This window comes from Caenorhabditis elegans, chromosome III (assembly GCF_000002985.6).
Source record: "Caenorhabditis elegans chromosome III".
NCBI lineage: Eukaryota > Metazoa > Nematoda > Chromadorea > Rhabditida > Rhabditidae > Caenorhabditis > Caenorhabditis elegans.
The window spans coordinates 1,649,967-1,670,718 of record NC_003281.10 but is presented as its reverse complement, the minus strand read 5'-3'; the positions used below and the strand labels follow the sequence as shown (position 1 = coordinate 1,670,718).

At 33.5% G+C, this 20,752-nt stretch overlaps 6 protein-coding genes across 6 annotated transcripts; 5 read left to right on the top strand and 1 right to left on the bottom strand.

Annotated features, from left to right (window-relative positions):
- Positions 1 to 2,099: 2,099 nt before the first annotated feature.
- On the top strand, positions 2,100 to 4,888 carry glb-30 (Globin domain-containing protein; the record flags this gene model as incomplete). Its single annotated transcript, NM_065041.5, has 7 exons — positions 2,100 to 2,170; positions 2,646 to 2,741; positions 2,792 to 2,843; positions 3,323 to 3,429; positions 3,498 to 3,569; positions 3,697 to 3,835; positions 4,525 to 4,888. 7 exons carry the CDS (start codon positions 2,100 to 2,102, stop codon positions 4,804 to 4,806), a joined length of 819 nt encoding a protein of 272 aa, NP_497442.2. The 3' UTR covers positions 4,807 to 4,888.
- Positions 4,870 to 5,249, top strand: Y22D7AR.3 (Ovule protein). The gene is made up of 2 exons (NM_065039.2): positions 4,870 to 4,998; positions 5,102 to 5,249. The coding sequence occupies exons 1-2, from the start codon at positions 4,926 to 4,928 to the stop codon at positions 5,224 to 5,226; spliced, it is 198 nt and encodes a 65-aa protein (NP_497440.1). The 5' UTR covers positions 4,870 to 4,925; the 3' UTR covers positions 5,227 to 5,249.
- A 253-nt stretch (positions 5,250 to 5,502) lies between these two features.
- Positions 5,503 to 8,615, top strand: Y22D7AL.16 (C2H2-type domain-containing protein). The gene is made up of 7 exons (NM_065038.4): positions 5,503 to 5,616; positions 5,996 to 6,025; positions 6,081 to 6,137; positions 6,734 to 6,881; positions 7,744 to 7,896; positions 8,150 to 8,268; positions 8,345 to 8,615. Exons 1-7 carry the CDS (start codon positions 5,567 to 5,569, stop codon positions 8,505 to 8,507), a joined length of 720 nt encoding a protein of 239 aa, NP_497439.2. The 5' UTR covers positions 5,503 to 5,566; the 3' UTR covers positions 8,508 to 8,615.
- A 2,240-nt stretch (positions 8,616 to 10,855) lies between these two features.
- Positions 10,856 to 12,512, top strand: Y22D7AL.15 (LITAF domain-containing protein). Its single transcript, NM_065037.5, has 2 exons — positions 10,856 to 11,142; positions 12,261 to 12,512. The coding sequence occupies exons 1-2, from the start codon at positions 10,867 to 10,869 to the stop codon at positions 12,441 to 12,443; spliced, it is 459 nt and encodes a 152-aa protein (NP_497438.2). The 5' UTR covers positions 10,856 to 10,866; the 3' UTR covers positions 12,444 to 12,512.
- Positions 12,513 to 13,238: 726 nt separating this feature from the next.
- Positions 13,239 to 16,996, top strand: cht-4 (GH18 domain-containing protein). Its single transcript, NM_065036.7, has 7 exons — positions 13,239 to 13,565; positions 14,295 to 14,450; positions 15,109 to 15,212; positions 15,346 to 15,478; positions 16,390 to 16,551; positions 16,611 to 16,683; positions 16,728 to 16,996. The coding sequence occupies exons 1-7, from the start codon at positions 13,296 to 13,298 to the stop codon at positions 16,910 to 16,912; spliced, it is 1,083 nt and encodes a 360-aa protein (NP_497437.2). The 5' UTR covers positions 13,239 to 13,295; the 3' UTR covers positions 16,913 to 16,996.
- Positions 16,997 to 18,049: 1,053 nt separating this feature from the next.
- Positions 18,050 to 18,238, bottom strand: Y22D7AL.1 (COX3 domain-containing protein; the record flags this gene model as incomplete). The annotated part of the gene is made up of 1 exon (NM_001381743.1): positions 18,050 to 18,238. One exon carries the CDS (start codon positions 18,236 to 18,238, stop codon positions 18,050 to 18,052), a length of 189 nt encoding a protein of 62 aa, NP_001368029.1.
- Between the last annotated feature and the right edge of the window lie 2,514 nt (positions 18,239 to 20,752).

Here is a 20,752-nt window from a genome sequence, read left to right as displayed (position 1 = left end):
TAGCTATGTTTTATGAGTTTCCGGGTTACTGTAGCTCCAAAAGTACGCAAACACCACAACTACACCGAATCTTACGCAAATTTGCAGAAATGCCAGATTTTTATGGGGGAAAAGGTAGAAGTAGTGAAAAAAATTTTAGAATTTAAAAAAATTGAAAAAAAAAATTTTGTTGATTTTTTTTCAAAAATTTTTTTTCACAATTTTTTCTATTTTAACATTTTTTCCCATTTTCCCGAGTTTTTGTGTATTTCCATCACTTTATTCATAATTCACATATTTCTAAACATATATCTTTGTAGTATGATCTCCAAAAATTCCCTCTGGGGAACCATTTTGTCAGACAATGTTCTCTCATTTTTCACATCAAATCAATTTTATTTTTTATTTCTTTTTTTTTGAGCTTTCGGACGCTTCACACATGAGTTTTGTTCCTTTTTTTTAAACGGAACTTTTTTGTTTCGGGGAAACTTTTTCCTTTTTAGTTTTGCTTCCTCCTCCGCAGAGCTTCGTCCTTTTGGAGCTACGTAATAGGTACTCAAATTTCATTACTTTAAGTTCGAAAGTAGTGGAAAAGTATTTTTGAAAATTTTATTATTACTTAATTACAGTTTACAGGCCGTTTTTAGAAAAATTTGGAAATTTGTTTTTAATTCAAAAAAAAAACTTTTTCAAATTTTTTTTCGAAAAATGTGATTTTCTTGAATTTTTGTGTTAGTTTTCAATTTTAAGCCATTTTTCACATATTCTATCATTATTTCACGAAAAACCCGTGTTTTCTGCATTTTGTCGTAAGATCTGGTGTACTGCAGTGTTTGCGTACTTTTGAAGCTACAGTAACCCAGTAATCTTAAGCTTTTGGCGGAAAAGGCAAAAAATTGGAAAAATAGCTGAAAAACTAGAACTTTATGATGAAAATTTAGGTACTATGAAAAAAAAATTGCTGAAAAAAAAATTTCTGAGAAAAAAAAAATTTTTTCGAAAAAATTTTTTTGTCCTATTTTTTTTCCAGCCATCCCTACTATTAGTTCATGTTTAGAAACCTAACCTACTTCAAAAAAAAATTTCTTCCCCCCAGTAAATAACCTCCACCTACTCTCCAATTCATTATTTATTGACAGGCGAGCTCAGAGCTCCGGCTGAAAAAAAAATTCCTTCCATTTATTTTTTTCTCAAAATTATTTCGTTTTGTTGTTGCTTGCCAAGAAAAAAGTGGATGCAATTTTTCATTTTCTGTCAAAAAAATGATTGAAAATATCTGAAAATGAGCCCGGCTCGCGGAGCCCCCAATTATTATGCTTTTGGTTGTTGAATTCATAGTCAGGGTGGAATTTTTTGAATTTGAAACATTAAAAAAAAAATATATATATATATATATAGTTTAAATTTCTGAAATCCAGTAAAGGAATTTTTTTTTTAATTTTGAAAGTTTGGAAAAAAACAATTTTTGCAATTTTTTTTTTTTAAATTTAAAAGTTTAATTTCAAAAACTCATAACTTCTTTAATTTTGAATATATGCAGCTAATTATGAATTCAAATTATGAATAAAATATTATTTAGTAAAAATATTTACTTTCAAATTTTTTGGCCACAAAGCTACAAAGCTACCTCCACGAGTTTTTGAGGCAAGACTCCAGAATTTTCAAAAAAATTTAGAGTGTCTAGTTTAAAACCCCGTAACTTGTTCAACTTTACATATTTCGAGCTGATTTTTTATGTGGAGCCTAAATAAAATATTTGTTTAAAATTGGGTACACTTTTGAAAAATTAAACCTCAAAACTACAGTACCCCACGTGTTTTCGCTGCGGGACTCCAGAATTTTCAGAAACTTTTTTTTTGCTCTTGTCCTTCTCCTTCTCTCTTCATGAGCTCAATTACTATGCATTTTCGGCTTCCAAGTAATATTATTTACATAAATTATAGAATTTATATTATTTCGAGCACTTTTTCGAGTTGTTCGGCTTCTTTTTTTTTTCTGAAAAAAATTCTGAAAATTTTTTTTTTATTTAAAAAATTTTTTCTTGACTTTTTCTAATTTTTTTTTTGTATTTTACGCTTTTTTATCAAAAACATAAGAAAAATTTCAGATTTTCCATGAAAATGGAGTCATTATCCCATTTGACACCGATAGACAGGGAAATTCTGAACAAGTCCTGGGGAATTGTGTCCAAGTGAGTTTTTTTTCCAAATTTTAAGATTATTTTAAATACTTCAGTGGATTTTATTAAATAATTTGAGTTCAGCTCATTGAGAGCTTTCATTTGACCCCAAATATGGCTTGGTTCCGCTGATTTTCAGAAAAAATGGGTCCCGCCACGAAAGTCTTGGGTTACTGTAGATTTGTTTGAATTTTTGTTAATTTTTTTGATGTTGCGTATAACAAACATTTATTGTAAACTTAAAAGCAAAATATGAGCAAAAATTTCAAAAATTGAAAAAGTTATGAATTTTTGAGCCCCGCCACGAAAACTCCTGGGTTACTGTAGTTTTTTGGGTGACTGTTACAAAACTAATTTTAAATAGTTAATAGGTACTAATAGAGATTAATAAAACAAAAATTAGCAAAAAATCTCGAAACATGAAAAAGTTATGAATTTTCGAAAATGTCAGATTTTTCAAAAAATTTCCAAAAATTTTTTTTTTCAGAGACATGCAACAAGTGGCTGTAAATATATTCCAAATGATATTCGAACAAGCTCCCGATGCAAAACTCATGTTCTCCTTCATGATGAAAGACTATAAGTATCGATTTTCCAGAAAAATACTCAAAATAACCACCCCAAAAATTTCAGAGAGGACAAAAAGAGCAACGAGTTCATTTTTCACGCAGTGCGGTTTTTGCAGGTGGGTTTAAACATTTTTTTACATAAAAAAATGAGTTCAGCTCATTGAGACCTTTAAAATGACCCCCCACATGTCTTGTTTTAAAAAAATGACACGAAATTCCATGGCTCCGCCCCCAAAAAGTGGGCGGGGCCTAAATAGCTAAAGAAAAATGTATAGTTATATTAAAGTTCTCAGTGGGGTAAATTAAACTTAGTATCATTTTTAAAAAATATTCGAAAAGTACGGAAAATTGTTTGAAAAATCATAATCTCCCAAATTTCGCAATATTTCCAAGAAGTGGGCGGAGCCTAAATGGTTTTTTTACGAAACCTAGTCGTGTTTATACTTAAATCAAAGCTCCTGTCCGGGAGATTTCAAAAATCCTAAAATCAATATCCACTCTACTAAAATGGGTGAGTAGCGACTCAAAAACAACTAAATTTAATAAAATTTTCAATTTTTACCTTAATTTCATTGATTTTATCAATTTTTTGCAGGTTATCGAGTCAACAATGACACATTTGGAAGATCCTGCTCAACTCGACGCGGTTTTTCTAAATTTGGGAAAAATCCACGCAAAACATGAAGAACAGCTGGGTTTTAGGTAGGCCGCCGGGGGGGGAGGGGTTTAAAAAATCAATAATTTATTGATTTTTTGATTCTTAATTTCAGCGCTCATTATTGGTCGGTTTTCAAGGAATGTGTGTTGTTTCATTTTCGGAAAGCAATGAAATCACATAATAAGTGAGTTTTATCAATTTTTCAAAATCTGTGCAAAAAAAAATCAATTAATTATCGATTTTACCGCCAAAAAATCGATAAATCACCGATTTTCTACAAATTTTACCCATGAAAATCCCAGATTTCACAGGTTCCACAAGCGAAATGAAATGTCGTTTGCCGAAATCGATTCGGCCATTATTCTGTGGCGGGAGGTGCTCCGCTTCATCATTGATCGCATGAAGGTCGGATATTCCGAGTCGGGAGCTATTAGAAAATCCAATAAACAGGTTTGCTCAAGGAAAATTAGAAAAAATAGTGAAAATCTGGCAAAAAAAAAGGAGGAAAATCGATTGAAAATGAAGAAAAAAAATCGATTTTTCAAAAAAAAAAAAGTTTAAGTGGGCGGAGCCAAAAATAATGGGCGGAGCTTAATATTAAAGTTCTCCGCGTGACAAAGTTAAATTTAATGATAATATTGAAGAAATGTAATGAAAAATTGTTTGAAAAATCATAATCTCCCAAATTTCGCAATTTTTTCCAAGAAGTGGGCGGAGCCTAAATCGTTTTTCGATCGGAACCTAGTCGTGTTTATACTTAAATAAAAGCTCTCAAAGTGGCTAAACTGAATTTCACTAAATCTAAATGAAAACAACAGTATTTTCTCGAAAAACTGAAGTTTCACAATATTTTTCAACAAGTGGACGGAGCCTAAATTGTTTTTGCACGGAACCTAGTCGTGTTTATACTTAATTTGAAGCTCTCAGTCTGACAAATCTATATTCTCATAAATAATTGTGAAATCTCGAAAATTGGCTGAGTAGCGACTCGAAGTATTTTTCAAAATTTAGATTTTTACAAATTTCTACATAAATCAGTCAAAAATCAATATTTTCAAACGATCTAAAAATCAGTCGATGGATAAATTTTCAGACTACTGCTGACTTAGTTTTCATATTGAAAAATCAATAAATTTCAGGCAATAAACGGCCAGCACTCGATATCCGGCGATGACTCGGGCCTAAGCTCGGGCTTAAGCGTCGAAACGAAACAGGACCTTACTCAGGTGAAAATTTCTGCATTTTCTGGCAGACAACATCGCACGGCTTCCACCCGTCACAGCTTGGCCTACATAACTGCCACACCGGCAGAGCCGATGACGTCATCGACCTGTAACTTTCTGAAAACGCTGGCCTCAATGTCGCCGAAATGTGTTAGACGACGATTTTCAGCATCTCCAAATGCTAGAATGCATGTTTAAAATGATATTTTTGTAGTTATTGTGATTTTTCAATATTTAACAATTTTTTAAATTTTTATAAAAAAATTGAAAAAAATAGATTTTTTTCAAAAATAATTTTTTTGCTTTTTTCAACGGGTATGGTCCCGAATTTCACAAATATTCCAATTTTTTGTTGGCTGGCTCAATTGCACGAAATGCTCGGCGGGATATGTAAGTTTTTATTTCTAAAATTTTTTTTTTAAATCAATATTTCTCAAAAAAAAATTCCAAAAAAAAATCGATAATTTTTTCTTCAAAAAAATCTAATTTTCAGGCTCTACGTCGCCGCGAATTATCGATTATTGTACCCGAATATTTCATTTGTCGCCGAAAATCCGACGTCGAACCATTCGAGGAATCTTCGCCGACTCCTTCGTAAAGTTATCGATTTTTTTTTGAATTTTTTGATTATTTTCGTATATTATATATATATTATCGATTTTTAAATTTTTACTATGATTTTTGTTTTTTGATTTTCAAATACATGAAAATCTCCTTCCCTAATTTTTTTTCCTTTTTTCCCACAAAAAGTTCACACCTCACTGGGCACGCCGAGAGCCCGACCAGCAGGTGGAAATCAGAAAAACTCTTATCAATTAGGGGGTGCGGCGAGGTTTCCGTGGTAACTGGTCGCCTTCCTCTCCCCGAAGGAAAAGCTCCAACTTCTTTTTATTTTTGTTGTCAGCTTTGTTGCTTTACGAATTCCCCTTTTTTCTCTTATTTCTGCCAAGGTGCCAAAATGAGCAGCAGCGAGGATAATCGCAGAACTAAGAAGGACTATAAGAAAAGGTAAGCAAGATTTGTCTGAAAATGTGCTTTTAGAGTTGATATCTTGAATTTTAAAGTGAAAAATTTGAATTCTCCGCTATGAAAAACCTGAATACCCCAGCGGGGGCTCGAACCCCTGACCTTTTCACCAAAACCAGCCCTGTTACCGACTGCGCCACCGGTACGCCGAGCCAGGCGCTGCTGCTGCGCGTAATGGGCGCCGTGGCGCAGTGGGTAAGAGGTTTGACCTCTGTGAAAAAGGTCGCGGGTTCGAGTCCCCGGCAGTGTATTTAGGTTTTTCATGGCGGAGAATTCGAATTTTTCACTATAAAACTTGAAAATATATCAAGTACGGGTGTTTTCTAGCAATCTTCTTTTTTTTTTGAATTCTAAATTTCAGGTCAAAACAAAACAGGGAAAGGTCTAGAAGGTATGTTAGTCACTTTTAAAATCAAAAAAAAAAATTAAAATTGACGCTTTTGCAGTCCAATTGCAAGAAACCGCAGCCGCTCAACAAGCCGTGGGACGTTTGAGGAGATTGAGTATATTGATTTTTGTAGTTGGAAAATATTTTGAAACTATCTATATATATGGGAAGAAGTATCTTATTTATCTATTGTGTTGTGTTTTTTTGGAAACATGGATTACATGGCAAATTGCTCATTTATTATTTTTATAGAGTTACTTGGCTTGGAATTTTAAATTTTGAGCATTTCGAGCCCAGCTATGGCTCAAAATTGAATTTTAGGACAATTTTTTCAGAAAAAAACCAAATGTTATGCCAAATTAAACAAAAAAAAGTTGTTACCACTAGTGGGACTCGAACCCTTGACCTATTTTCGAAGTCAAGGCTGTAACCAGCTGAGCCATTGGAACAATTTTTTATTTAAAATTTTTTGCTAAATCCGAAAATCTAGGTTATATTGCTCTCCGAGCATTATGAGCCAGGCTATGGCTCAATATATGATTTGTTGTGTTGATATCAATTTATTGTAACAAAAAAAAATTTTTATCACTACTGTATCACTATTTTCATCGATCTATCTATGTCCTTCCTATTTTTCGAAAAATTCAAAAAATGCAAACAAGTTTAGCCCAATTTTCTCCCGTTTTAATCCAAAATTGTCGAAAATTCCAGCTCCCCAGTCCGTGACCGTTCTCGGACACCGAAGGCTCCCCAATTCAACTGCCGTCAGTGCCGGAAAGCTTTCGACTCGATTCGGGAGCTCGCGGAGCACGAGATTAAAAATCATGAAGATCAATTTAATTGCTATCATTGTGACAAGGTAAATGGACTAGAAATATTGATTTTTTAAAAATAATATTGATTTTGGGAAGATATCGATTTTATGGAAATTAATGGTTTTTGAAAAATTATAGATTTTTCTAGAAATATTAATTTTTCTAGAAATATTAATTTTTCTAGAAATATTAATTTTTCTAGAAATATTAATTTTTCTAGAAATATTAATTTTTCTAGAAATATTAATTTTTCTAGAAATATTTATTTTTTTAAAATATTGATTTTCAGAAATTATCGATTTTATGGAAATTAATGGTTTTTGAAAAATATTGATTTTTGGAAGAATATTGACTTTTCTAGAAATATTGAATTTTTGAAAAAAGAATGATTTTCTGAAAAATATCGATTTTAGGTGTATTGATTTTTGGAAAAAGTATCGATATTTAGAAATTATTGATTTTTGGAAATTATTGATTTATGAAGAAATAATGATTTTTCTAGAAATATTAATTTCTGGAAAAAAACTATGATTTTTGGAATATATTGATTTATGGAAAATTTTCGGAAAAAACATTAATTTCTGGAGGAATATTGATTTTTCTAGAAATATTGATTATTGGATAAATAATGATTTTTGGAAATTATTGATTTTTGGAAATTATCGATTTGTTGGAAATTATTGATTTATGGAGAAATAATAATTTTTCTAGAAATATTAATTTCTGGAAAAAACTATGATTTTTTAGAAATTATTGATTTTTGGAGGAACATAGATTTTTTCTAGAAATATTGATTTTTCTAGATATATTGAAAATTATTGATTTTTGGAAAAATTATTGATTTTTGGAGGAATATTGATTTTTCTAGGAATATCGATTTTTGGGGAAAAAACTAACTTTTTTCAGAAATCCGAATCAATTGAGCGCCTGGCGGCCCATACCGCCCACCGACACGGCCCAAAGCCTGTAATCTGCGCGTATTGCCAGGAGCCATTTGGTAAAAGCTCTGAATTAATGTCAGATGATGATTGGGACGAGTTCAGGGATCATATTTTTAAGGTTTGAAGAATTTTTGGGTTTTAAAACGTATTTTTTGAGCAAAATCCAAAAAATTTAGTTTATTTTGCTTCCTGAGATTTTCGATTTTCGAGTTATGGCTCAAATTGGGATTTTAGAACAATTTTTCAAATAAAAAAAATTTAAAAAAAAAACAATTACCACTGGTGGGACTCGAACCCTTGACCAATTCTTTCGAAGCAAAACCTGTAACCAGCTGAGCCGTTGGAACCTTTTTCAAAATCTAATTTTCCAGGAGACAGTAAAAAAGCGGATGTATCGCCATGGAAGCCGTAATTCCAGTCAAAATGTCTCAGTTGGTGGTGCTCTCCGTGGAGTTGGATCCTGTCCTCATGGCCCGCCGGTCAAGTGCAAGTGAGCAATTTTTTCTGAATTTTGAGCACATTTCAGAAGCTCAAAACAACGGTTTTCACCAAAAAAAAGTTTCCAGAAACTTCCCCCAATGTCCTGGAGCCAAATGCATATATTCCCATAATATGTGCCGTTATGAGGACACTTGTAACAAATCCACATGTCCATTTGATCATTCAAACCGCCCGAGAACCTGCATGACCTGCGTCAACGATATGAAGTCCAGACGTCGAAATTATTGACTTTTCAGAAAAGTTAAAAATTATTTTTTTGCTTATTTAATATAGTTGGTTTCCTAAAAATTTAGAAAATTCTGTCTGGAAAAGTCTGAAATAAATATTTTTTTTCCCGGTAAAAATTAATGTGTGTAAGATATAGTTTAGGCATGAATCTGTAATTTGGTACAGTTTTAACAATTTTGGGTTTTTATACTCAAAAATGTGGTCAAAACTTTTAAGATTTTTAATTCGAAATGTAACAAACAATATTCGAGACTTTTCAGAGCCTACTTTTTAAAAAGTTTTTAGATAAATTTCACAAATTCGCTAATTCTGAAGAATTCCAAATATTATGAGATTTTTTTTGGCGGGAATTCAAATTTCTGAGAGAAAAATATGGCGGTAATCCAAATTTCTGTAAAAAATTTTGACGGGAATATAAATATTCTGAGAAAAATTTCGGCGGTAATTCAAATTTCTGAGGAAAGATTTGGCGGGAATTCAATTTTTTTAAATTTCGGCGGGAATTCAAAATTCTGTGAATATTTTTGGCGGGAATTCAAATTTCTTTTTAAAAATTTTGGCGGGAATTCAAAATTCTGTGAATATTTTTGGCGGGAATTCAAAATTCTGTGAATATTTTTGGCGGTGATTCGAATTACTGTTAAAAAATTTGGCGGGTGTTAATTTTTTTTTTTTAGTTTCGGCGGGAATTCAAAATTCTGTGAATATTTTTGGCGGGAATTCAAATTTCTTTTTAAAAAATTAGCTTTCAAAAAATTCCCCATAAAAAGTTTGCCTGCAAATATTCGTACTATTTCTTTACATAATGACTCATATTCCAAAAGTTTCGAAATTTTCTCCGATTTTCCATGATTTATATCAAAATTCCGCAAATTTTCTGAAAATTCATTTATTAAAGATGTCAAATGACAATTTTCTAATGTTTTAATCAATTTTTCATTTAATGAATCACTGTTTGCCCACTTTTTGGAAGGGGAGTGATGACAATATGATAAGCTGATAAGTATGGGTTGAAACGAAAATCGATGTTTGCCTGCTTTCCACATTTTTTCATTTTTCTACGTGTTATCTAGTTTTTGAAGGCATTTCACCTAATTTTTTCGCTTTTGAAATTTGAAATTTTGATTTTCTAACCGTTTTTTGCCTTCTTTTTTTGATTTTTCAAGGTTCTTTTGAGCTTTGAGCCCATTGGGAATTTTCGGGTCCCGCCACGAAAAATCGTGTAGTTTCATACATAAACAACTTGATCAAATAGTAGAAAATAAAATTCCTAACATTTTGCAAAAAAATGATCAAAAAATCTTAAAAATTAAAAAAAATATTTCTTTCAAAATATTTTTTAACGAAATTTTAGATATTAAAATATGATACTAGATAATATATTACTTTTGTTTTCTTTTTAATTTTAATTCTCCAAAAACCCACTGAAATTCAATTTTAAAAAATTCGGATTTTGGGTCCCGCTACGAAACCTCTTGGGGTACTGTAGTTTGTTAACCTATTTTATTTACTATAAAATTACCGTACAGAAACAAATTTTTCTACATTTGGAGTCAAAACCAGCTAAATATCTCTTAAATTGAAAGAGTTACGAAATTTAAAAATTTTTTAAAAATATTCAAAATTTTTTTTTCGAATTTTTCTAATACTAAATTTCAGAAATTAATAGCTAAACTATTTTATTTTAAACTATTTTGAATTAAATTAATTCTAAAAATTTGACCCCATGTGCTTACAAACAGAAGTTATAAATTTTCGGGTCCCTCCGCGAAAACTCATGGGCTACTGTATTTTGAAACTTTTATCAAAATTTGACAATTTTTCTAGAAAGATGAAGTAATTGACATTATTTTAAGTTAAAATTCAGCTAAAAATCTTGAAAACTGAAAAAGCTATGGAATTTCAAAAAATTGGAAAATTAATGCAGAAATTTTTTTTCTGCAAAAAAAAACAATTTTTTTTAATTAACAAATTTTAACATTTAAAAAATTCAACCCTAAATTTATATTTATGAAGTTATATAGTTCTTAAAAATAAAATTAAAAAATATATATATATATATATATAAACTACAAAACCTACAGTACCCTAGGAGTTACGTGGCGAGACCCATAAAATTTGGAATTTTATGTAAAATTGGCGGAGCAAAGGCTTGTGCGGGCTCATTTTGAAGTTAAAATGAACTTGATTTATTCAAAATGTTAAATTTACAGTATTTATAACTTCTCTTTTAGAAATTGAAAATTAAAAAAATTTTCGAAATTTTTAGAAATTCATTTTTTTGTGAACTTTTTTTTTCCATTTTTTCAAGACTTTTATTTAAAAAAAAACATTATAAATTTCTTTTCAGATCAAAAAAATGGGTAACCCAGAAACAGCGCAAGTGTACCCAGTCGCTACGGGACCCCAAATGGATTCAGCTCCGCCCCCGTATACGGTAGTGGGCGGCGCGCCAGTTGCCGTGGAAATGCAGCCGGTTTATGCGGCTTATCCCCAACAACAGGCTTACGGCCAGCCGACTGTTGTGCAGGCTCATGTAGTCCAGCAGCCTACTCAGGCTACTGTAATCATTAGTGCTTCTGTGAAACACGTGGATCAGGATAAACCATATTTGGAGTACTGTCCGAGATGTCAGGTTGGTTGTTTTATTGAGATGTTGGGTCTCACCACGAAAATTAAATTTCACCGTAGAATTGCGATTTACATAAAGTTTAACTAGGAAATTCGGAATCTCCACTAAATTTTGTCCTAGATTGCGTTTTAATCCAGCCTTGAGCTCTACTTTAAAATTTTTGGGTCCCGCCACGAAAACTCCCGGGTACTATAGGTTTGCAGATTACAATATTTTTAAAATAGTGTTTCTAAATACTACATAATTTTATGATTATAATTATAAATTTGGAGTCAGAAACTCAAAAATTGTTAATTTGAAAAAACAAACGGTTTTTTCAAAAAAAAAAGTTTTTTGAATTAATTTTCCAATTTTTTGAAATTCCATAACTTTCTTAGTTTCCAAGATTTTCAGCTGAATTTTTACTTAAAATGAAGGCAACTACTCCCTCTTCCTAAAAATTTTAATGCATTTTAATGAAAGTTTCAAACTACAGTAACTCATGAGTTTTCGCGGAGGGACCCGAAAATTTATAACTAATATTTGTGGGAGCATGGGGTTAAATTATAAGCTCGAGATCATTTCAATTTGAAAAATTATAAAATAAGAAAATTTAACCTGTTATCGCAATTTTAATTTTTGGAATTTGGTTTTAGAAAATTTTGAAAAAATTCCAAAAACTTTAATTTTTTCACTTTATACCTCTTAAATTGAAAAAATTAAATAACTTTTTCAATTTAAGAGATATATGTACAGTGAGTTTTCGTGGCGGGACCCAAAAATAAAAATTCAAAAAAAAATTGAATTTCAGTGAGCTTTTGGCGATCTATTATCATATTTTAATCTCTAAAATTTAGCTTTGAAAATTTTGAAAAAAAATTTTTTTCTAAAATTTCGAATTTTCAAAAGGTTCTAACTTTTTAGTTTTTAAGATTTTTTGCTGGTTTTTTTTTGTGGGAAATGTTGGAAATTTCAATTTCTACTACTTAATCAATTTGTTGATCTATAGAACCCAACGAGTTTTCGTGGCGGGACCCAAAAATTCCCACTGGTCAAAAAAAAGCAAAGTTTCTGTAGGTTTGGAAACATTCTTCCCCCAACAATTGTTTAACTTTTCCATCAAATTCCAATATTTTTTGAAGACATCTGTAACAACTCGAACTGTTCACTCAATTGGAACCTGCTGGTGGATTATTTTATTCATTGGAGTTTTCGTTTTCTGCTGGCCAATTCTTTACTGTCTTTGCTGTGCCGGTTCAAAGGATGTTAAGCATTTTTGCCCGAATTGTGGAACCATGTTGGCTTGCAAGAAGAGAGGATGCTAAACTTGTTTATTTTTTGAATTTTCTCCGTTGTTTCTATGTAAAAATCCAATAAACCTGCTAATATGTCTTTTTTCATAAATTTTGAAACAAATTTTGGCGGGAGTTCAAATTTTCTGAGAAATATATTTTGGTGGAAAGTTTAAATTTTTTTAAAGAAACAGTAAAATATGAACTTCTGTTTTAAAAAAATTCTAAAAAAATTTAAATTTCCCGCCAAGCTGTTTTTCTCAGAAAACTTGAATTTCCCGCCAAAATGTTTATATATATATATATGTTTTTAAAGGGTCTCACCACAAAGCATTTCAGACCCCTCCCACAATTTTTAATGACGTCACAGACTACAAAGACTGTATAGACTACAAACTATGGACATCCAATTTATTTTTTATATATAAGTAAGTTTAAAATAATCAAGCTAACCTTTTTTTTTAACTTTTACAAAAAATACTCCACGTGGTGCCAGGCTGTCCTATTACGATTTGATCTACAAAAAATGCGGGAATTTTTCTTCTTAACCATGTGAAATCGGTTAAAATCTCTGCGTCTTTTCTTCCCGCATTTTTTTTGTAGATCTACGTAGATCAAGACGAAATAAGGCTCTCTGACGCCACGTGAAACACTGAATATAAAGTTTAAAAAAAAAAATTTTAATTAGCCTGCCAAGACCTTTCATTTAAAACCTGATTTTTCGTGGTAGGACCCATAAAAATTCTTTTTGCTTTTTTATCAATCAATATTTCAGGAATATTGACTATTTTTATGGTCACTACTAAAGGTCACTGTGATAAGAAAACTGATAAGGAGTGGTCATTTTAACCCCTTTTCCCTTTCCTAAACTCTCCTGAAAAAAACATGTTTTTATTGATTTTTTCTCTATTATTGCTAATACTCCCTGTACACACGGTTCCAGTGGCATGTTATTATATTCTCAATCAACCGGATATTTCAAAAGTGCCGAAAAATCTGTGCACCCATATTATATTAATCAATTCGGCACATGTTTCTGAAGATGGGCGGTTGCAGGGATTTGAGCAGGATTTGGAGCATTTTTCAGAGCTCTTTGATGGGAAAATTGAACTTTTTGTGTCAATTACGTCTTCTAATCCGTCTTTTTCGTTTTTGGTGGGTTTTGGGAAAAATTGGAAAAAATAAAATGCTCGAAAAAAAAGGGCTCATGCTCAGGCTCATGCTCAGGCTCATGCTCAGGCTCATGCTCAGGCTCAGGCTCAGGCTCAGGCTCAGGCTCAGGCTCAGGCTCAGGCTCAGGCTCAGGCTCAGGCTCAGGCTCAGGCTCAGGCTCAGGCTCAGGCTCAGGCTCAGGCTCAGGCTCAGGCTCAGGCTCAGGCTCAGGCTCAGGCTCAGGCTCAGGCTCAGGCTCAGGCTCAGGCTCAGGCTCAGGCTCAGGCTCAGGCTCAGGCTCAGGCTCAGGCTCAGGCTCAGGCTCAGGCTCAGGCTCAGGCTCAGACTCAGGCTCAGGCTCAGGCTCAGGCTCAGGCTCATGCTCAGGCTCAGGCTCAGGCTCAGGCTCAGGCTCAGGCTCAGGCTCAGACTCAGGCTCAGGCTCAGGCTCAGGCTCAGGCTCATGCTCAGGCTCAGGCTCAGGCTCAGGCTCAGGCTCAGGCTCAGGCTCAGGCTCAGGCTCAGGCTCAGGCTCAGGCTCAGGCTCAGGCGCAGGCTCAGGCTCAGGCTCAGGCTCAGGCTCAGGCTCAGGCTCAGGCTCAGGCTCAGGCTCAGGCTCAGGCTCAGGCTCAGGCTCAGGCTCAGGCTCAGGCTCAGGCTCAGGCTCAGGCTTAAGCTTAGAACACTGTTTTTTTTTTCAAAAATTCTAAAAATTCCTCCTAATTTTTTCAGACTTCCAACACCACACTCATGCACAATTTTTCGAGTACAGTAACCCAAGTTCTACAAAAATACCGACTGAATGGAGTAGATATAGACTGGGAATTTCCAGTGTGGAGTAGGGATGCACAGAAGTCGGATAAAGCTCATTTCGCAACATTTTTACGGGTAAATTTCTGAGGCTTAGGATTAGGCTTAGTCACAAGCTTATGTTTAGGCTCCGGCTTAGGATATATTTTATGTAAAAATTAGAATAATGTGTTGTAATAGTTTGTGTATTTTTTTAGATTTGAAATCAATAAAAACACATTTAAAAAATATCTTACTTTTAAACAAATAGGTCTCGCCACGAAAAACTTCGGGGTACTGTAGTTTTGAAATTTTTTTTTTTTTTTTAATTGTTTGAAAAGCTATTTTCCAACTTTTGGGGTCCCGCCACGAAAACTTATGTGGTACTTAATTTTATCAAAACCAAAGTAATTCTATACGACTTTGGTACAAAAATTTGGTTGAAAATCTTGAGAATTAAAAAAGGTCCAAGTTTCTGAAATTTTTAAAAAAATTCCCAATTTTTTTTTTCAAAATTTTACAATATTAGTAGTTTTTTGAATTTTACTGAATTGTAACTCGAAAACTGAAAATGCCATATTATGTACGAGAAACACATAATTAACGCTAACTACAGTAACCCCAAGAATTCGCGGCGGGACCTAAATATTTAAAAATTGGCATAGTCCAAAGAGCTGGCAATAGGCAAGACAATAAATTAAAAATCTGAAATTTTTTTAAGAATAATTATTTTTTCAAAAATTTATCCAATATTCAGATTCTAAAATCCCACCTAAAACCGGCTGATCTCAAGCTTTCTGTGGCTGTATCCGGGCCGCCAACTATTTCCAGAAAAGCTTATGACGTGGATGCTCTGAAAATGTAAGTTTGATTTTCTTTTTAACTTTAAAAAAATTATTTAAAAAAGTATAAAATTTCAGAAAAACAGATTTTTTTTTTCGAGTTTTTTTTTTGAATTTTTTTTTGCAAAGAAAAATTCAGTTTCCAATTCCAGGTACGCTGATATGGTCCAAATTATGAATTACGATTTCCACGTGTTCAACAGATACAGTAACCCATTTGTGGGGTTTAATGCTCCGCTGCATCCGATGAGAGCAGAAATTTCAGTGCTCGGGGAGATGAATGCGGTGGGTTTTTTTTTTCGAAAATTAGTAAACTTTTGAGCTATCGATTAATGTTTGAAATTTCGAAAAATATCGATTTTTGCCGGATTTATGAGAGTCGCTACTCAGTTAAATTTTGGAGAAATATCAAAATTTTGTAAATATTGGGTTTCCCGGAATTGAAATTCCCGACAAATCGGCAAATTGGCAAATTGCCGGAATTTAAAATTTTCGGCAAATCGGCAGATTGCCGGAATTGAAATATCCAACAAATGGGCAAATTGCCGGAATTGAATTTTCCGGCAAATTGGCGATTTGCCGAAATTGAAAATTTCCGGCAAATCGGCAAACCAGCAATTTTCCGAATAGGAAAACTTCCGGTAAATCTGCAAATTGTCGAAAATGAAAATTTCCGGCAAATCTGCAAATTGCCGGAATTTAAATTTCCTGCAAATTGGTGATTTGTCCAATTTGCCAGAAAAACGAAAGTGAAACTTCCGGCAAATTGGCAAATCGGCAACTTGCCGGAATAAAAATTTTTCGGCAAATCGGGAATTGGTCGACATTGAAAACTTCCGGCAAATTGGCAAATCGGGAATTTGTCGACATTGAAAACTTCCGGTAATTGAAAAATCGGGAATTGGTCGAAATTGAAAATTTCCGGCAAATCGGCAAACCGACAATTTGCCGATTTGCCAAATTTGTCGAAAAAAATTTGCCAAACGGCATTTGCCGCACACCCCGACCCCAAATAACTAGGTTGGGTCCCGCCACGAAAACTTTGGTTTAAAGGCGCACAACTCATTAAAATTTTAAAAAAATCAGAGCCTAGCCATATAAGGAGTCAAATGAAAGGTCTCACCAAGATGAGTCGGAAAATTTTCGCTTCAAATTTTCAGCTTCAATCGTAAAGCCAGAAATTCACATTTTTTCAGGAAGCTTCAATGAAAACCTGGTACGACTTGGGCCTCCCGAGGAATATTTCATTTTTCGGAATCCCGACGTATGCCAGGGCATTTCAGCTTCTAACACATTATCTGCATAAACCGTACAGCCCTGCAATCAGAGCACGGCCTGAAATTACTAATCTGCCAGATGTGAGTGGAAATTTCAGAATTACAGCCGAAAATTTGAATAATTTTTAAAAATTTTCTAGGTGTGCATCTTTGCTCAATCCGGGTACTACACAACAGTATGGAATCATCACGCACAGGCTCCATATCTCTATGGTACGTTTCCTCGGGCTTTTCTCAAAAATTTACCGATTTTCCAGGTGACGATGGAATTTGGGTGTCCTATGAAAACCAGCAGAGCATCCTTGCAAAAATGGCGTTTGCTCGGAAGCTCCAAGTGGGCGGAGTCATGGTTTTTTCGATTGGGAGTGATGACGTCACTGGGAAGTGTGGACACGGCCCATACCCGCTTTTGACAAAAATTTCGAAGCTGGCTAATTTTTGAATATTCGAAAATTTTTAATTTGCTTTTTGCATTAACTTTTTTTTAAATTTTATTTTTAAAATAAAATCTCAAATTTCTCAAAAACTAAGATAGCTATAAAAAATCGTTGACTATCAAAACATTGCTCATAAAATTTTGCACATTTTGTTAATTGGCAACTTTTTTGTATCTCCCCTCTCCGCAGAGATACACCCGTTTAAAACTTGCACAATTAGAAAGAGCGAGGAGAGGGGAGACGCAGACGGCACGCGTGCTCTCGTCGTCTGCGCCTCCTCCTAATTGTTTAATAATATTTTTATCTGTTTGCAGATGTTAGAGACATTCAACAATTGCTACTTTCAAAATTGACTTATTTTTGAGGTTCTAGTAAACGCCTGAAATTTAGGGAAATTTTTAAAATTTTAACTTTTTAAACTTTAAAAGTTTGCGTTTTCTGAAAATTTAGATATCTGAAAAACTAAAAACTCTATCAAAAAGTTATTGACTATCAAAATATTGCTCATAAAATTTTGCGCATTTTGTTAGTTGGCAACTTTTTTGTATCTCCCCTCTCCGCAGAGATACACCTGTTTAAAACTTGCACAATTAGAAAGAGCGAGGAGAGAGGGAAACGCAGACGGCAGACGGCCGCTCTCGTCGTCTGCGTCTCCACTTAATTGTTTGATAGTGTTTTTATTTGTTTGCAGACATTAGAAACATTGAAAAATTGTTACTTTCAAAATTTACTTGCTTTTTATTTTCTAGTAAACTCCTGATACTGGAGAAATTCGAAAATTCTAAAGTTTGAAAAGTTTTCTAAAAACTCAAATATCTCAAAAACTAAAAAAACTATCAAAAAGTTGTTAACTATCAAAATATTGCTTATAAAGTTTTGCACATTTTGATAATGAACAACTTTTTTGAATCTCCCCTCTCCGCAGAGATACCCCTGTTTAAAACTTACACACTTCGAGAGAGCGATGAGAGAGGGAGACGCAGACGGCTCGCGCGCTCTCGTCGTCTGCGTCTACAAAGCACCTGAACTTTAAAGCCGGAACTCGAAAGTATAAAAAAAAACGAATTCCACAAAAAATTTTTATTAACAAACTCTGCAATTTCGAATAGAAAAAGCAAAAAAAAACTGGAATTATTTTTTATTCATCCATGAATTCCGTGGAGTCCACCGAGGCCGAAGACGATGATGGTCGAGTTTTTGTCGGCGACACCATATTTCGAGTAGTAACCGATGATGAAGACGATGACGACGATCTTGAGCAGGACATAGAAGATGAAGAACCACCAGAGGGTCTTGCGAAGAGTTGAGGATGATTCGGTTGGGGTTGGCATTCTGGAATTCGAGAGATAATGTGGGAAAATTTGAAGAACTCTGGATCAAAAGTTAGCTCATTCGATAGAAAATTTTATGCTGATCATTTTTGTACTTACAATGTTTTTAATAGCTCTAACGGTTGCAAAGATACAGCGCTTCAAAGTTATGGGGAGCGACGCAGACAACGAGAGTACGCGCGCTGTCTGCGGTTTAACAAGGTGTATCTCTGCGGAGAGTGGAGATACAAAAAAGTTTAAAAAAAATTTTTTTTTTTTAATTTTATAAGAAACACAATGTCAGTTGGCAACTTTTTGCTAACTCTTGCAGTTTTTGAGATAACTCAAGCTTTAACAAGCTCTTAACGATAAAAAATTATATTGCATAATGTTACGAAAAAAAAAGTGTGAAGAAAACGAAAAAAAAATTAATTAAAATAACATTGATATGTCGAACAAATTGCTGATAAAAAGTCCCTTGGGTGGTGATAATTGCGTGAGTTTTCCTAGAAAGAAAAAATTATTTTCGAATTTATTCTCGAAAACGGATGTTATGATATAAAGGGTTCAGGAATCATTTTCGCTGCTAAAAGGTTTTGGTATCTGTTAAACATTATATATATATATATATATATATATATATATATATAGATCAGGGGTGTGCCTCAATTGAAATTTCTGGCAAATCAATAAATCGGAAAATTGCCGGAATTAAAAATTTTCGGCAAATCAGCGAATTGGCGGAATTAAAAGTTTCTGGCAAATCAACAAATCGAAAATGTGCCGGAATTGAAAATTTCCGGCAAATCGGCAAATTGTCGGAATTAAAAATTTCCGGCAAATCGACATATTGCCGGAATTTAAAAATCTGTCAAATTGCCGAAATTGAAAATTTCTGGTAAATCGGCAAATTGCCGGAATTGAAAATTTCCGGCAAATCGGCGAATTTCCGGAATTGAAAAATCGGCCAAATTACCCATTTGCCGAGTTTGCCGGAAAAACGGCAATTGGCCAAAATCTTCGGCAAATTATAATTTTGCACATTTTTTGGAAATTTCAGAATTTCAATTTAAATCGGCAAAATTGTTCGCATCCTATGAATGTTCTTACATCTACTTTGAAAATTAAAACTTCTGGCGAATCGGCAATTCGGGAAATTGCCGGAATTGAAAATTTTCGGCAACCTGGCAAATTGCCGGAATTTCAAAATCTGGCAAATTGGCAAATTGCCGGAATTTCAAAATCTGGCAAATTGGCAAATTGCCGGAATTTCAAAATCTGGCAAATTGGCAAATTGCCGGAATTAAAAATTTCCGGCAAATCGTCATATTGCCGGAATTTAAAAATCTGGAAAATTGGCGAATTTCCGAAATAAAAAATTTCTGGTAAATCGGCAAATTGTCGGAATTAAAAATTTCCGGCAAATCGACATATTGCCGGAATTTAAAAATCTGTCAAATTGCCGAAATTGAAAATTTCTGGTAAATCGGCAAATTGCCGGAATTGAAAATTTCCGGCAAATCGGCGAATTTCCGGAATTGAAAAATCGGCCAAATTATCCATTTTCCGAGTTTGCCGGAAAAACGGCAATTGCCCAAAATCTTCGGCAAATTATAATTTTGCACATTTTTTGGAAATTTCAGAATTTCAATTTAAATCGGCAAAATTGTTCGCATTCTATGAATGTTCTTACATCTATTTCGAAAATTAAAACTTCTGGCGAATCGGCAAATCGGGAAATTGCCGGAATTGAAAATTTCCGGCAAATCGGCTAACCGTCAGTTTGCCGGTTTGCCGATTTTTTTTTCGTAAATTTTCAAAACTAAATGTCATTTTTATTTTCTAAAAGTTATACACGAAATTTTCTGTTTATTATGCTTTAGTAAATATTGAAATATGGGCTACATTTTTTGGGCACTTTCCACATTGACAGTTTAATTTTCAATTCATTTTTACAACTCGAAGAAAAATGTTAAGTCCCAACTTATATTCAATTTGTTCTTTATTTCAATTCCAACTTCCTGAAAACAAAAATGAGAACAATGATGATAACAAGAATTATGAAGACAGCGATACAGCAGAGAACCTTCATCCTGTTACTGCAATTGTTGGTAGAGTTGTGATCTTGTGATTCCTGAGTTGAAGCCTGGTTCACTTGAATAGGGTGCACAGCTCGCGGAGCAAACTTAGGGAGGGCCATCGTTGTAGTGCTGAAAACGAAATAGATATATTATTATGTTAACAAGGAAGTCAATAAAATCGGGATACTTACTGAATGAATATTGGTAAATTTTTTGGAAATTGTCTGCTTACTCGAGTTGATAATACTGATCTGAAAGAAAAGTTTTTTTTTTTTTTTTTAATTATTAAACGAATTGGGTCAGGTATGCGGAAAAAGTTTGGCCCTAGCACAGAACACTTTAAAAAAAAGACATACTATTACGGTACTTTCTTTTTGAAAAAATGTTCGGACTGTGCATCTAACTTATAAAAAAAATCAGGATTTTGCACATAAATTCTAGAAGTCAGAAGGTC